This window comes from Chanos chanos, chromosome 4, assembly GCF_902362185.1.
Source record: "Chanos chanos chromosome 4, fChaCha1.1, whole genome shotgun sequence".
In the NCBI taxonomy this organism is placed as follows: domain Eukaryota; kingdom Metazoa; phylum Chordata; class Actinopteri; order Gonorynchiformes; family Chanidae; genus Chanos; species Chanos chanos.
The window spans coordinates 17,751,165-17,766,925 of record NC_044498.1 but is presented as its reverse complement, the minus strand read 5'-3'; the positions used below and the strand labels follow the sequence as shown (position 1 = coordinate 17,766,925).

Sequence of the window (15,761 nt, the reverse complement as noted above, 5' to 3'; positions counted from 1 at the left end):
CTGATTCATTATGGAGAGGAGAGTCTATATGTATTCAAAATCTCGTAGCAGCTCTTGAGAGTTCTCGTCACATATAATACTCTGGTGTAGCAGCGTGGTAGGACGGAAAGCAATCACAAAATATAACGCATAGGGTAGTGTGCATGTTCCATCTGCTAGCTTTTAAGTATGACTGCTACAGTTGTTAAATTTGTCAATGCATGTCTTCTGCTATGTGGACAATTTGCTGAACAGCTTGGCTGATATATGCAAAAAGGAAGATGTGTCTGGGAACCAAATACTTGTATAAGTAAGTACATGTGCACACTGGATAAAACATATGATGAATTCCAAACAAAATTCAATATCCACCATTATCAGTCTTCTGCTGCCCCTGTTGGTGTTGTGCAATTACCAAAGGTACCAGTGAGTCATGGTTGATGGATTATTGCACTTAAATTATAAAGCCATAAGCAAAAAACCTACTTAGTCACTTCTGGCACAAGGCACTGCAGTGAATTCACAAATGTCGGGGCCTCCTCATCGTATTCAGCCAAGGTTTAGCCAAAGTGCTCTGCGATTAAGACTCAGTTAAAACCTTCTCAGCTTAGTTGGTTTAGTTTTATTTAACTTTCCTTGGGATTTTAAAACATTTTCTCTGCTCAGCGATTTTTACGTGTAAAATTCTGCATATTTTCCATGTAAAGTTGTGAATTTACTGTTGTAAATAGGAACTGCCAGGAAATGCATTGCTTGAAACATTAAATGAAACAAACAGAAAAGGTATCCGGTTATAATTGGGTCTCTTCATACTAAATCAACATAGTCAAAACTGTGGTAGCTTAATGGAAATCAGTTCTCTCTCTCTCTCTCTCTCTCTGTTTGTCTCTTTCTCTCAGTGTAATCTATACCTGTCATTACAGGAAAAACACACCAAATTAGACCCATCAAGTAGTCAGCTATGCATGTCACTGGGCTTCAGTTCAGTTCACCTTGTCTGGATGGCAATAATCAGTCTCTCAGCGTGATTACACACAATACCTGTGACCTGGGACACATTTCTGTTCCAGCTCTCCAGGGCAAAAAATAGTCCCATTATAGCAAAGATGAGCAGTTTGCCTCCATTCCACAAATGTGGTAGGGGGGAGGTGAGGGTGAGGTTGAAAACTTGCAAATTGCCATCATCCAGATGTCCAGTTAATGAGGACACAGATACAGTGGCTATATCCTGCAATCATTGCCCATGAGAAGCAAACTAGCCTAATTCCCCAAGAGCTATTTAGGTAGAGATATTGACCTGAAGCGTTGTTGGGAGAGATGCTATTACCTGTCTGTGTTACAACTCAGTCATCACCCTGTTGGACTGGGGGGGGGGGGGGGGGGGGGGGGTCAGAAGGCCCAAAGCCCTACCTGTGTTCCACATTAAAATAAAAGGAAACTAAAGATGTGAACTTCTGTTCTTGGCAGGGAATGTGCCTCTCTTTCTCCTCAGGCCAGATGGATGATTTCACATATTAATAGTGGCTGCTGAGATTGTGACCAGGGCAACAGTGAGATTAAGTGTCTGTTCACAGCAAGGCTCAGCTGATGGAGACTGACTTTGTCTAGAATTCAGAGACTTCACAGCCATCCGCTTGCAAATTAGAGCTGCCATACTTAGCACGGGACAGCAGAATATTGATGAAGGACTTCAACGAAATTGTAACAAATTCTGTCATTGTCATATGCCAAAAAAAGACAGATTCAAACGTCAAAAACAGGAAAATTTAAACACATATGTACAAAAAGCAATAAACATTAGACATAAGAGATGGCATCCAACTTTTTAAGCATCCAGATATCTATATCAGCCTCCTGTCTCCAACCTTGTTGCACCCACTAAAGACAACTAGGCAGATATAAATAGACTAAATACCACAAGCAACAGTTATGTCTCATTACATATTACCCTGCTGATCATGGAATCACTTCTCTGCCTCAGTATGAATGCTAAACCTCACAACCACATTCCAAATATTTCATCTCTCTCTCTCTCTCTCTCTCTCTCTCTCTCTCTCTCCAACTAATTATAAAAACAGACCAAGTTCAGATATTGCATCAACATATGAAAATCACACAGGAACATGTGCAGGATGTCAGTGTTTTCCACAATGGGACCATATACCTAAATTATAATGGTCAAATCTGCTTCAGTAGGGAAAACTGAGCTGCTGGTTTTAATTGGCAATGTTACTGGATGCACCAGTTTTGTTCCATTATTCATGCTCAGGGATTTGAAGTATACCTTTCTCTTTGAGATTGAGGGCTTCTTTGAAGCTGTTGTCCTCAGTACCTCCTGATAATCGGTTCTATCTCTCACAGAGTGGTCATTCAGAGTTCTAATAATAAGAACATTACTGTGAAGGAGAAGAGTGTTTGAGAGAAACTTGAGGATAAATGATTGTGAAGCACAAAACTACCGAGGAATCAAATCTCAAAATGAGAGTTTCTCTATAAAAGAGGCTTTCTCGAAATGCAATTTGGTTTGGTCTTTCAGAACATTAAATGTGAACTGAGAGAGAATTTTATATTCTCCCATTTTTGGGCGACAAGAGCACCAGACTCTTCTTCCACTGGACTGGGCTGATATAAACCTGGGGTACAGTATCACATCATCACAGCATAATATAGGAGATTTTGGCACATATTGAAAACTGAAGATTACAGACACAGAGACGCACACCTGCACGCACACACACACACACACACACACACACACACACACACACACACACTCACAAACACACACACACACACACACACACACACACACACAGACTGGGACTTGCAAGTCAACAAGTTCCAATCAGAGCCTTTGGAGGAATCTCAGCATACTCTTATGTTATTACTTTTGTCTAATTTTTTGAGTCTCACACACACACGCACACATACACGCACACACACCCACGCACATACTTTCGCACTGGCTACTAAATAATTTTCTGTAGAATTCTACCTTGTGAGTGATTTTAGCTTTGTTTTTTGTTCGTTGTTTCTTTTTTGTCTGTTGTAACACTGTAATTAGAAACAACACAAGTTAAGTCAGTAACATTGATCTAAATCAATCAAAGGAATGAATTTGCACAATGTTCTCAATTAAATCAACTTTTAAACTTTGCAAAACAGCTATGTGAGTCCCTCCTCCGTGGTTTTAGAGTAACTGTGGTACAGAGCGTTTGTATCTGAGATGAGCAGAGAATTTAAGAGAGTAAGTCAAAGTGATCTGTAGCCAAGCAGGGAGAAGTTAAATGCCACCTTCTCTCACAGTTAAACTGTTGTATTAACTTCTCTTTCTCTCACTCTCACTCTCACTCTCACTCTCTCTCTCTCTCTGCCCCCACTGTCCTAGTCAGTGAGGGGCATTGCTTCTTTTTCAGCTGTGTGCAGGGGCAAGGGGACTGAAAGGAGGAAACTGGGGGGAGGTGGGGTGGGGGGGTTGATGGATGGAGAGGTGGCCCTGTTCTTCTTCCTGATGGAGATGAGGAAATAATGAGACCCAGTAGACCAGTCAGGTCTGTAATGAATCCCCTCTTCATCTTCTCACTAAGACTGGGGAGTCTGTCTGAGCTTATCTCCTCATCAATTCATCTGAGAGGAAAACAAGCCACACAAACTGAACAAACTCTTTTCAGCACCTCCAATTCTGCCAGACCAAAGAAAGTTCTCTTACAGTCTGGCTAGGACACTTAAACCTCACAAACGCTTCACATCATTCTCAAAAAGGACTGGATGTTAAAACAATTATCACTCTGTGCTAAATATTCACAGCACTTACAAAATATGAAAAAGGCTAAAGTTATTAAAAAAACATATAACATGATAGAATAGAATAGAATAGAATAGAATAGAATAGAATAGAATAGAATAGAATAGCTGACAGAGTGAATGACTGTTAGACATGTAGAATTATTATATTTGGATGACGTACTGAGTTCTGCTGTCTGATATATATAAGAAAAGACTGACTCCATCACTGTTGTAAGCCATTTTCAGAAGCAGTAATCATTGTCGTCATCACCATGCTTTTCCAAAGGCTCTTTAAAAAGAATGGATAAAATGGACGTTTGCATGTTCTTCTTTCCTCTCTTAGAGATGACATCAGCCATTTAATGACAACATTAGTGTTCATCATCATGCGCTACGAGCAGTTAGAGAGTTGGTCAGCCTCACCATCACAGTGTTTTAAGGACTTTTTTCCCTTAGTCAAAGTCCTTCAGTAAGGACAGTAAACTGGGCTTGTGTCTGCACACTGAGTGTGTCTAGCCACATCTGTATTTTCTTTAGAATTTCAGACAGAAAGTGAACTGAAGGACATGAGCTGTCATACTGAATACAGTTTTTTCATGGTCAAACCAGATGCCCTTAGACTGAATAGCTGTTGTGTAAGTGACACTGAGAAATTCTATTTTATATTTTACACAGAACTCAGTTCTACACAGAATGGGAAAATCTTGTTTCTCTCTGTCAGAAAAAGGCAGTGAACTCATTTTTTGAGCTAGGTTCAACAGTGTATCTACTCAGGCTTCGTGTAAAATTCCTCAGAAACCTTGTAACAGGAATAAATATAATTTTTCTCTTACCTCCACAACTGTAAAAGAAATGCAGATTACATGAACTCCCCCACTGCAACCAACGCTTGCAGGCAAGAACCGACTAAATAGGCAAAGACTGAAACAGTTCAAATAAATAAATGACATCTAGTGTAACTTGATGGATTATGGCCATGGGCGAGTGTGGGCAGTCACATGTTATTCCTCACATCCCACATGTTATGACATGTGTGTCTAATGTAGGGATGCACTAATGAGGTGAGCACGCATAACTGTGGCATTGACATGTTCTTTGATATCATCCTCTAAGTGTGCCTTTGAAAAATGTCAGCACCTAACACACTGTTAGCGCTTAATATGAGGACTGTAAATAGTTAATGCCGCCAGGATGAATCAGGCACATACATCAGCTAGCCGTTGGTAAATGCGACAAAATGTAACTCCAGATTTGATTCTGCTGTGATTCTGTTCACACAGTGCAAATCACAGCTCTGTCCCATCCCCAAGGTTCTCACTTATAATGATGAAAACATCAGAAGATCTTCTTAATGGACAATGTACCTTAAGAGCAATACGTGGACCAGAGAAAGCACTACATAAAACAGACTCAAATAACGAAACGGGTGATATAGCAAAAGAAACATCCCAGAACACAAAAAAGGGCCCTGGAATACATACAGTAGAAAAGACATGCAGTGAGAATGAGTACTTGCTTGAACAGTTGCTGTAGTACTAGCAGTGGCCCAAATCTAGCCACAATCCTGAAGCATTACTTTACTGCAGCATTTCAGAGCTAACCAAGAGCTCCAAAAATATCATGGTGGACTTCTAAGATGGTGGACATTATTGGTTCTTGAGGTGGAACAGCAGACTAAAGTCACATAAAGTCAGTTCCTAAATGACAGATGTAACTGAATGAAAGATATATCAGTCACAAAAAACAATTTGGATCTACTGACCATAAAACTGTCCTTTGTCATATTGGCACAGTCCTCTGTCAGCGAGCCAGTGCTCATAAACAATCCTGTGGTCTACCACTGACTCTCAAGAATGTAAAAAATAAAACTGATAAAACAAAAGGGTGATTTTGCTTCGCCTCTAACTAGCAATCCCATAAAACACAACAAGGGTGTCAGAAAACCTGAGCCCACTTATGCAGCCATTTAAACCACTTCATAAAGTAGAGAGTGTTAAAAAAAAATGACAAACCTATTGTTGATCATTATTAGAAAGTTGTGCCTATAACACAAATAAATTCTCTCAGGGCCTTTTAGAGAAATATATTCAGTTGTGATATTGTGATGAGACATGATAGCATTAATACTTGTATTAATAATTTAGAAAAGACAAGGAGAAAAGAGGGAAGAAAAGAGGTATAGGACTACAGACAGATATAGTCAATATATTAATTACTGAAAACTTTCAAAACTTTTCAAAGTCATCAGAGCCACTAAAGGCAAGGACACCACCTCAGTTGTGGATCCAGGGAAATCACCTTCAGATTCATCCTACTGCCCAATCCATAACTCACCCCCTAGGCACCATCTCTCAGTCACACTTCTTAACAATGACTCATCTCTGTGAGGAGTTTCTCTCTCTGTCCCCCTTCTCTCTCTCTCTCTCTCTCTCTCTCTCTCACACACACACACACACACACACACACTTTCGCACTGGCTACTAAATAATTTTCTGTAGAATTCTACCTTGTGTGTATGCATGCATACACACACACACACACACACACACAGAAACACATAATATTAATAATAATAATAATAATAACAATAACAATAATAATAAACCATAAAATAATAAAAAGGAAAGAAACTAATGCACAATGAAAAGTCAGACATTTTGACCACAAGAAGCAGGCTTTAAAAGATTTCTCTCCGCAAGACATCTACTTATCTTCTTCCCTGATGGCACATCCCACCAGTTCTCTCCCTCTCTGATCCAATCTATGTGGTGACATGTCTCTGTTATATGTCCCCAGCTTAATGGGACTGTCCATCCAACATCCTGAAGACTGCACACAAACTCGCACAAATATAACAAGACAAAGAAACAACAGCATAAACGAAGGGAAAACATTACCATGCCATTTTTCATCTTGCCAAGCTGAAGGTGTTTGTGGGCTCCAGTGTCCAAGGCTGCAATTTCAATGCTAATTAACAATCAAGGCCACACAGCACTAAAAATAGCAGCAGCAGCTACATGTAGCCCATCAATTTAGTTCAGCCCTGGGGACAGCTCAACAATTTCTGCAGAGAAACAATGTGTTTCTATAGCATGCTCAAAACAACAAAATGAACTTAATGAAAATACTCAATATAAGAGCAACAAGGCCAAATACAAGGGCACATGATGTAAACACTTGTGCTTATTAGTCTAATAACCATAGTAACTGTAAAAATACTGCTAAAACAAACACCACGCACTGGTGAAATTATTATAAGAAATATCCATATTAAAAAAAGCTCTTGTTTGGAATGGAACTAATGTAGTCATCCTCTCTGACACTAGTGGGCTACTGAAAATTCATCATGTCAGATTCTTATCTTTTCACTTTCTTGCCTCATTTACCCTAACACCTTGAGCTTGAACTGAGAGACAGAAAAAATCTCTTTCTGTCATATGTCTTTCCCTTTCTGTCTCTGCTGAAAAACTCAGTGTGGCAAAGGTGTTCGCACAGGAAAGACAGCTATTAAGTCCATCACAGAGAGTTGCTCACCACACCTGACTCAAAATTGTCCTTTTTTTTTTTTTTTTTTTTGCTTTTAACGCTGTTGTGAGGGGTAGGAGAAATTGTGGAAGTGGTGTAGCCCAGTGTGGATTGGTGAGGCATGGAGCCCATGTCTGAACTACAGTGTTGTGGCTTTTGGACTATTTCAGTTGGAATAGATGCATTTAGGCTCTAGTCACACATCTACTGCTGTGTGTGACTGCGTGGAACGCTGTTCAGTTTTTACTTCTTGGGATTTTATATGAAAGTAAATGCTCTAGCACCAGAACTGTGTGCAGACTTACGTTTAGATTAATAATAAACGAAAACAGGCTTACAGTTCCACATCAGGGGAGATTGTGGTGATCAAGTGTACTGAAATCAAACAGTCAAGCATGCATCACATATCAGATGCCATCACTGAGTTAAAGTCACTTCACAGTTATTTTGCAGGTGACAACAGGCAGAAAGAATAATTTGAACTGTTTGTTTAAAACTTGTTTGTTATTTTTTTTTTTCTATATGACATTTTTGACTCGGACAAATTATAAATTTGTGGTTCCAGTGAGCTGTACGTAATTAGTTTTGGTTGTTACAAACATAGTAATATGTTTAAATTAGATAATATGGATGTGTGTTTTTAGGTTGCTCAAGGACATCAATAGTATTAAGTAATGAATGGTTGTATCTAGTTAAAAAGAGTAGTTTATTAGTCATGATCAGTGTGGGACAATCAAACAAGCAATTATTATGCACAACTGCTCCAGGTAGCATTGTTTGCCTCTCCTGTGGGCTTAGACTTCTTATTTTCTTCTGTTATACGTTAACTGACATCTTTGCTTCACATGCAGACAAGTGCTTTCCATGTTAACAACATGATTGTTGCTTGCACATACTGGTTTCAGCAGATTTCACATCAATGCAGTAAGACAGACTGTAATTACATTTGTAGCTACTATGCTTGTCCACATGTATAAAAATGAAATAAATTAAAATGAAGCATTCCCTTTTTAGCTTTGTCAAAAATACTAGTTATAGATTGCTATTACTGCCACCATAAGATGAAAAAGATATATTTGCGAAATAAAATGTAAAATAATACAGCAGATGATAATGAAGTGATGAAGAGTCAGCGGGTGATAACTGTCCCCCTTAATCCTGCCCATGGTTGTGATGATGGTTAAACAATATATAAGATAAAAATGACATATGGTCTGGCAGGTTCCACATTACAGTTCACTAGTTAATTATTGAGACCAGAGTTGCACTAATGCATTCCAGTGCTGCCCACGAATAGTCAGATTGCATTAATTAGAGATAGATAGTGTCATTGTTCAGTGGCTCTTTGATGAATGACACACCAAAAAAGTTATAATTAGATTGTCTACTTTGCATACTACAGACCAAAGGCAAACTTCAATGTATTAAGCTGCTACTAGCTCCCAGTAACTTAGCCTAGTTTCCAATTTTCTCCTGAATATGGAATGTCCGATTACCCGTGAGCTTGTCAGTTTCTCCTTGTGTGGCAGTTACCTCAGGCAAGGTAAGTTAGCATTTTTAGCATTGTGGTGCAATTGTGATTAAATGTAATGTAACATGCTCAGAGAAGACCTCTATTCACTTTATTTCTATCCACAACAGAGCCTCAGTGAGTGCTGACAAGCATTGAGATTGAACTGGTCTTCCTTGGATTTCTTGCCACAGTTGCCGAGTTTGGGATAAGGATTTGAACAATGTGTCTCACGTGTACAAACACAGCTCTGGGCTGTAATACAATGTCTTTGCTACACCACCTAGGGTCCCAGTGGCCTTTACTCTTAAAATCACCTGTCTGGGATGACACCAGTCTTTTAACACTTACAGGTTTCTGTCTCAGTAATGGATAATATGAGGAAAACACAGTGTCTCTCATCCTGTAGCGTGACTATGCTGAAAGCAACAAAGGCTCTTCAGTTATGGTGCCATTTCAGCGGCAGTGACTGCTGTGCCTACCCGTTCTACATTTACACTATCTCCAAATTAGACTGCCTGTCTACATGGCTATGCCTCTCTCAATACCAAACAACTGGCACACATACGGTTTACACCACAGACAGCAAACAACCCTTAGACAGGCAAGAGGGACACTTTTTGGCTCTGTGAGCTCTGTGAGTCCCAGATACACAATGACAACGTTGACTAATGATTGAGCTGGCTCTGGATGAAGTTAAAAGAATACTTTTACTTAGTAGTCATGTGTTTGTCCCTCAGCCACACTGGAGGGTCTCAACAAAGCAGATGACCCTCACAAGCTCGGTTCAAAACTGGGAAGACTGACAAGCTGACAGAACTTCAACTAATGTTTTTGTATTTTAATATTTCAGATAAGTTACTGGACTGGATTTCAGAGTGCTTTGGGGAGTTGCCACATTGCAGACTATGCATACAACTATATCACATCTGTGGACCAATGAAAATACATATTTATAACAGGTGTGCATTTTATATTTTTAGTTGCACCAAATACATATTCCATACTGTGTGAAATAAAATTTAATTTGCACGATGATGGCGATGCCTACAGTGTTATTCACCTTGTATGTTTTTTTTGATCCCTTCTTTAACCAATTTTAATGGTCAGTTCCCTGTACCATTTAAAGTCCCCATCACAGAAATCCAGAGGCATGATGACTGCCGCATATGTCTTTTGATACATACGCTACTGCTTCTTCTCGCCTACCAGTAGTGGAACGTAGCACATGTGGAGGTTCATGCTGTTTCAATAGATTCATGTGCAACTGTGCAGGCACTCCATTAACACTAAGAGCCTCTGCAGTGCGATGATGGGGAAACTACCCTGGTGAGCTGCCTCCCTGAATACAGTCAACTATGGTACAAGCTGACGGTAATGATCAAGCTCACAACCTCAATAATGAAGTGCAGTGTAACCTCACGTAATCATTGATGGGTATAATAACTGAATTGGTTGTTATACATTCGACAAAGAAAGACAGAGGCCCTCATTTATCAGTCTAACATAGAAACCAGCGCAGATCCAAGCTCAGAAATCATCTTACGACAGGGTTCATGTGTGATTCATGAAATGTTCATATCTCGCCAATCACAGCATAAGAATGATCGGGCATTGATACATGTGGCGGCTGAAAACAATCGTCATTTAAATATCACGCTCCTACATACGCTCAGTTTAGAGGCCTCGCCCTTGGAGTTTGTGACATGGAAATGCGTAATATGGTAATACGTAATGTGTAAATAGGTCACTGAATAAGCATCTAACCTATCACATTGCAAATCGGTTAGCCTACCCATTGCTTTTAATCGCTTAATTTTAATTGCTTATAATTATGTCACCAGTAGCCTAGCCTAACAAGTATGCTATCTCAAAATGAAGGAGAAATTAATCTTATACCAAAAAACTGTTAACCCCGTTAATTGCAAATAATTTGAAAATATCTATTTATGTTAGGGATATATGACACACAGTCGATGGAGGCCTTTAAAAAATAGAAAGTTTTGCCATATTTTTAAGTGATGAATATGTGGTTGCATATGCTTAGATGCCAGTCAGAATATATGGTCTAATAACAATTCTCCGACTCAGCTAGATTTACTGTGCTGCAGTGCAAGTCCATACTGACTCGAAAACTTGCATACACGAGTTGAGACTTGACGTGAGATTTGATTGTAGCCTCTGCTCACGTCCACATTTATAAATGCTGAGTTTTCTGTCGTACGTTCATTTCATAAATGAGGGTCACTGAGAGGGGGAGAGAGAGAGAGACAGAGAGAGAGAGAGAGAGAGAGAGAGACTTCATTTGTTCTAGCTCCGGAGAATGCGATGGTACTCACAGTAAACATCAACCCTGATGGATTTGATAGCAGGTGATCCAAGGCCATTCTCTGCTTTGCAGTAATAGCGCCCCCCCTGGTGTCTCTGGATTTTATCAATGTGAAGAGTCTCATTAAACACACTGGAGTCCTGGAAGCGGTCCGACACACTCCCTGCTGTCTTGGTCCACCGTATCTGTGAAGAAAACAGAGCAGGTAGCAGTTATCTAAGGTATAGGCTTTTATATGGATATGGAACATCTTGGTATAAATGAGTCTGAGATGGTCGTTGCAGTTGAATATTGAGAAACTATGACTAAATTGTAAGGGAGAGCATGACAGGTTTCTATACAAACATGTCTACAAAACCACACCAGCTAATAAAACTGGCCATTCAGTGTTAACATGCTGAAAATTTTTATTTATTTGAACAAAATTTGTTGCGATAAAAGTGTCAGTGTATTCAAGGATTTTCCAAAAATATCTTTACAATGTGTAGTTTGGAGGTTAAACAAACTGTACCACACTCAGACTCTCTTTCAAGGACTAAGAAATTGAAACTGAGAATGTTAGAAACTGAGGGACCAACAAGTTCTGCAGCAGAATGACCACTGTGTGTTCTGTTGTCATGGTAACATTTCAGTAATTATGGAACAATACTGCAACGTTTCGATCACCACTGGTGCTCATTATGGCTTCTTCATACAACAATACGTGCTGTCATAATCATGACAGTAAAAACATATAAATCGTTGACACCAGTAAAGTCAGTGTAGTGTAGTTGGTTTAGTAGCTTTTTTCACATAAAATGAACTTGTGATTTTTTCTAAATATGTGATAATTGTATGAAAACTTTCCCTCACATTTATGAACATTTATACATTTATGAAATTAACTTCAAGATCATGAATTCAAGATCATGAATCTATTAAATTTGGTTAAGCTTGGTTCACTAAGAATTCACGAAGAGGTACCCAGCAGATATCTGGTACTGCTAGACATTTGTGGCTAACAATAATGACATGTATTGAAATAAAAAGAACATCTGAAAACGTCACATAACACTATTATATTAACCTTCACCTCACACTACAACATACCCAACATGTAACATAGGAATCTGTCCTTCAGATTTCAGTTGGACTGTACTTGTTACGGAGTTCACTGAAATGCTAACATGAATGCTATTGAGCTTTGTGAAGGATGATATTGGTGATAGGGCTGCTGCTTCACATTGTTTTCAGGGTCCAAGACATATTTCATCCAGCTATCATGCCTCTCTGTCACAAGATGGCATCATTCTGATAAGCTGTTGAAATTCTTACTTATTTTTTTATTTTCATTGACTCTCTAGATTGAATCACAATGGCTGAGCTGAAAATATTCAACAGATGAGCACTTAAATGTATATCACCATACATTACCATAGATTACCAAGCTGCTTTTTTCGTCCCATCGTTCTATGTGGGTCTGGTTTTTGGATTTATAGTGCATTCAAGACAGTGGGGTTTTTAGGGAATGTCAAAATGAAGACTTCACATGCCATACCAAAATTTGTTTTTAAAAGCCATGTAATCTTCCCAAACAACATTTTCATTTCAGCAAGTGATTTTAGCAGCAGATCTGTGAACCAGTTGGTAAATGTTAAATATTTAATTAAGTTAATTATTAATTTAATTGTTGTACCACATCCATGAAGGGAGTATTTTGAGAATAACTGATGAAATGTAAAAAAAACCCCAAAAAACAAGAAAACAGTGAGCACTCTGATGGAGAGAGAGAGAGAGAATCTATTTCTAATGCATGTTTCAATGTATGGGGTGGTGTGGAAGAAAACTGAATGAGTAGTGCTTCACATGTTAGGCAGTGTCAGTCATGGTAAAGAGTCAATATTGTGGCACAGCTCATCATTTCAGTGATTTCATAGACATTACACAGATTAAAAAATACTTAGTGCTTGCATCAATTTTACAGCTGCCATAGATTTGCTATCTGCTAATTACACTGCATTAGCATGACTGAGCTGTTGCCTTGATAAGAATCACTAAGGATCAAACCTATCAGAGTTTAAGTTAACAGGAATGGACTCACAGTAGACAGTGTATGGATATTTTGTACTGATGAGTTCATGAGTGCTCTTCATTCAAGTTACTGGGGAGGGACTTTTTCATTTCATTTTATTTAGCTTGTGATAGCATCATCAACGTAGGGTTAGAAACACACTGAACAGATCTGGAATTGTATGGATGTGAGTCATGAACTCTCATATTGGATGGGGTTTGCACCCAATTAGATAGATATAACACTATGTTTGATATCAGCAGAACTATACACACGCATGTCCCTCCCCTGGGCTGTTTCTGCATGAGGATGTCAGTTTGTTTGATAATTTCAGATTCTACAGAGTACGAAGAAATGCCTGGGAGGGAAAGGGCGCAGAGAATTCTCACAATCTGCTATTTATTATTCGTCATTTTCCATCCCTCGGGTGGAAAACCTTTTTCAGTGAAAAACCAAGTAGCTGTAGAATTCCTTTGTCATCTTAAAGAACAAGGGAACTCAGAGTTTACTATTTCCACAAAATCTAATCTCTGGCACAGAAAAGATGGAATGTCCTTGTGTCTGTCCCCTGGTGAAAAAAAATACTCTGTTGCATTTCAAATATATTCACATTTTCAATAGTACATTGCAAATATACTAACAAAGAATCATACCATCTCTAAAAATATATGAAAATTCTACTAACATCATGCTTTTATCAATTTTCACAATAAAACTTTTAACACACTTTAAAATAATTGTAATAGAGTACACTTTCTATAAATATATTATATGAAAATATACTTTAGGTGAAAGTTCTATGGAATTTCTAAAGTGTACTTATTTGAACTTTGTTTTTCAATATATTTTTTGTATATTTATAAATGTATGTTCAAAATTATCATTGTGGCAATGCACTGAAAGCATACTTTAAAAATACACATTTTAGTATCCTGACGTTCTACTATATTTTAAGTTAAAATTGAGTGTAATTTTTAAGTGCACTTATTCATGCTTGTGTTTCAGTATATTACTTGTTCATTTCTTTTGGAGAGTGTTCAAATATATCACTGCAATAATGCGCTGAAAGCCCAATTATCGCATTTTTCAATAAGGTGTATAAAGTGTACAAATAGCTACTCCTGCAGTTGTGATGATGTTTAATAAGTTGATGTTTAATAGTGTTTAATACGTTTATACTGGCAGAAAAGTGTCATGTTACAAAACATCTTTCACACAAAACCATGTTCAACAAAACACTAATGCGAGTGCTAAACATAAAGCTAAACACTTTACAGTTGGCCCACCACATTAGCGGGGATTAGGGGTGCAGGATCCTCATGAAAATGGAAAAACCATGAATATCTCTAGGCCTCCCCAACCTTAACTCTTAATACTGTTGACCATACTTAACACACACAAAAAAGTAAAACAGTACAGTATACTGCAGCAGTATGTTTTATAAATAAAGAGCGTGGCGTCCCCAAACAGAGTGCGTAGTCCACAGATCTTTAGCGCACTGAAACTTTCTGCAAAACTTTTTATAAAAACTTTGTGTATATATTTATGGCAGTAAATGATAAAATAGAATAATAAATATATTTCATGCATTTATGTCCTACTTTTTTTTAGTTTTCTTTACTTATTTAGGCCTAATTGTTGATGGAAAGATCGCGTATAATCAAATCCGTGAAAGTTAAAGCTGCGAAAGTTGACAGACAACTTACTGGTATCCCGTGGCGTAACGGTCAGAGAGGCGGATTCGCCACTGAAAGATTACCGGCTTGATTCCCTGGACCAACAGGACGCATGCATGGCTGTGAAGTACTGCTGAGCAAGGCACATAATCCCCCAACTACTCTGTGGGTGAGGCTGCTGACTAAGTTTATTATTTTTAATGTATTAATTGAAAATATTACATTTATTAATTATTATTTTTGTTTAATTAATAATTAATTAAAATACATTTTAATTTACTTATAACACAAACAGGGCACACTTTAATTTCACCAATCAAGCATTTATTTTAGTACATACATAGCCATATACTTAAAGTATACTTTAAGTTGTTCCGCTTTAGCACATAAAAGTACACTAAATACATTTGAAATTGTGATTTTCTACAATTTAATTACAACTAAAATAAACATGCAAAATTAGTTGTTCCAAAATAGCACGCCAAGTTAATTAATCATTAACACACTTGAATACACTTAAGTATGCTAAAATTTAATATATTTAGCATGTTTTTTTCACCTTGGTCAATCTTACCGGAGGCGTTATTTTTCACATAATAAATGTTTGTCAAAACTGAATTTGGAATAAACACAGAAAACGCTTTGGATTTGCTCCCGTTGAAGGGGATTTATAGCACATAGAATGTGAATATCCTTCCAAAAGATAATAAAGTAGCCAAGTACAAGTTTGGCTGAAAACGTATTAGACCATCTTTCAGGGCATAAGGACACTATGACTCCTGCAGTGACTGTGCAACTTAAGTTATCAGGATAAATTGCACACGGACAAAAGCCTCCAACCAAATATATAAAGCTTAATGGAAACCTCGACAGAATTCAATATTCCCACAGCTTAAACATTCATAT

General features: G+C 38.0%; 1 protein-coding gene across 1 annotated transcript in view; it reads right to left on the bottom strand.

Annotated features, from left to right (window-relative positions):
* LOC115810006 (MAM domain-containing glycosylphosphatidylinositol anchor protein 2) overlaps positions 1-15,761 on the bottom strand; it is a 97,584-nt gene that overhangs the window by 66,718 nt on the left and 15,105 nt on the right. The window contains 1 exon segment of the mRNA XM_030771901.1: positions 11,140-11,314. Within this exon segment, the coding sequence (XP_030627761.1) occupies positions 11,140-11,314 (175 nt within the window).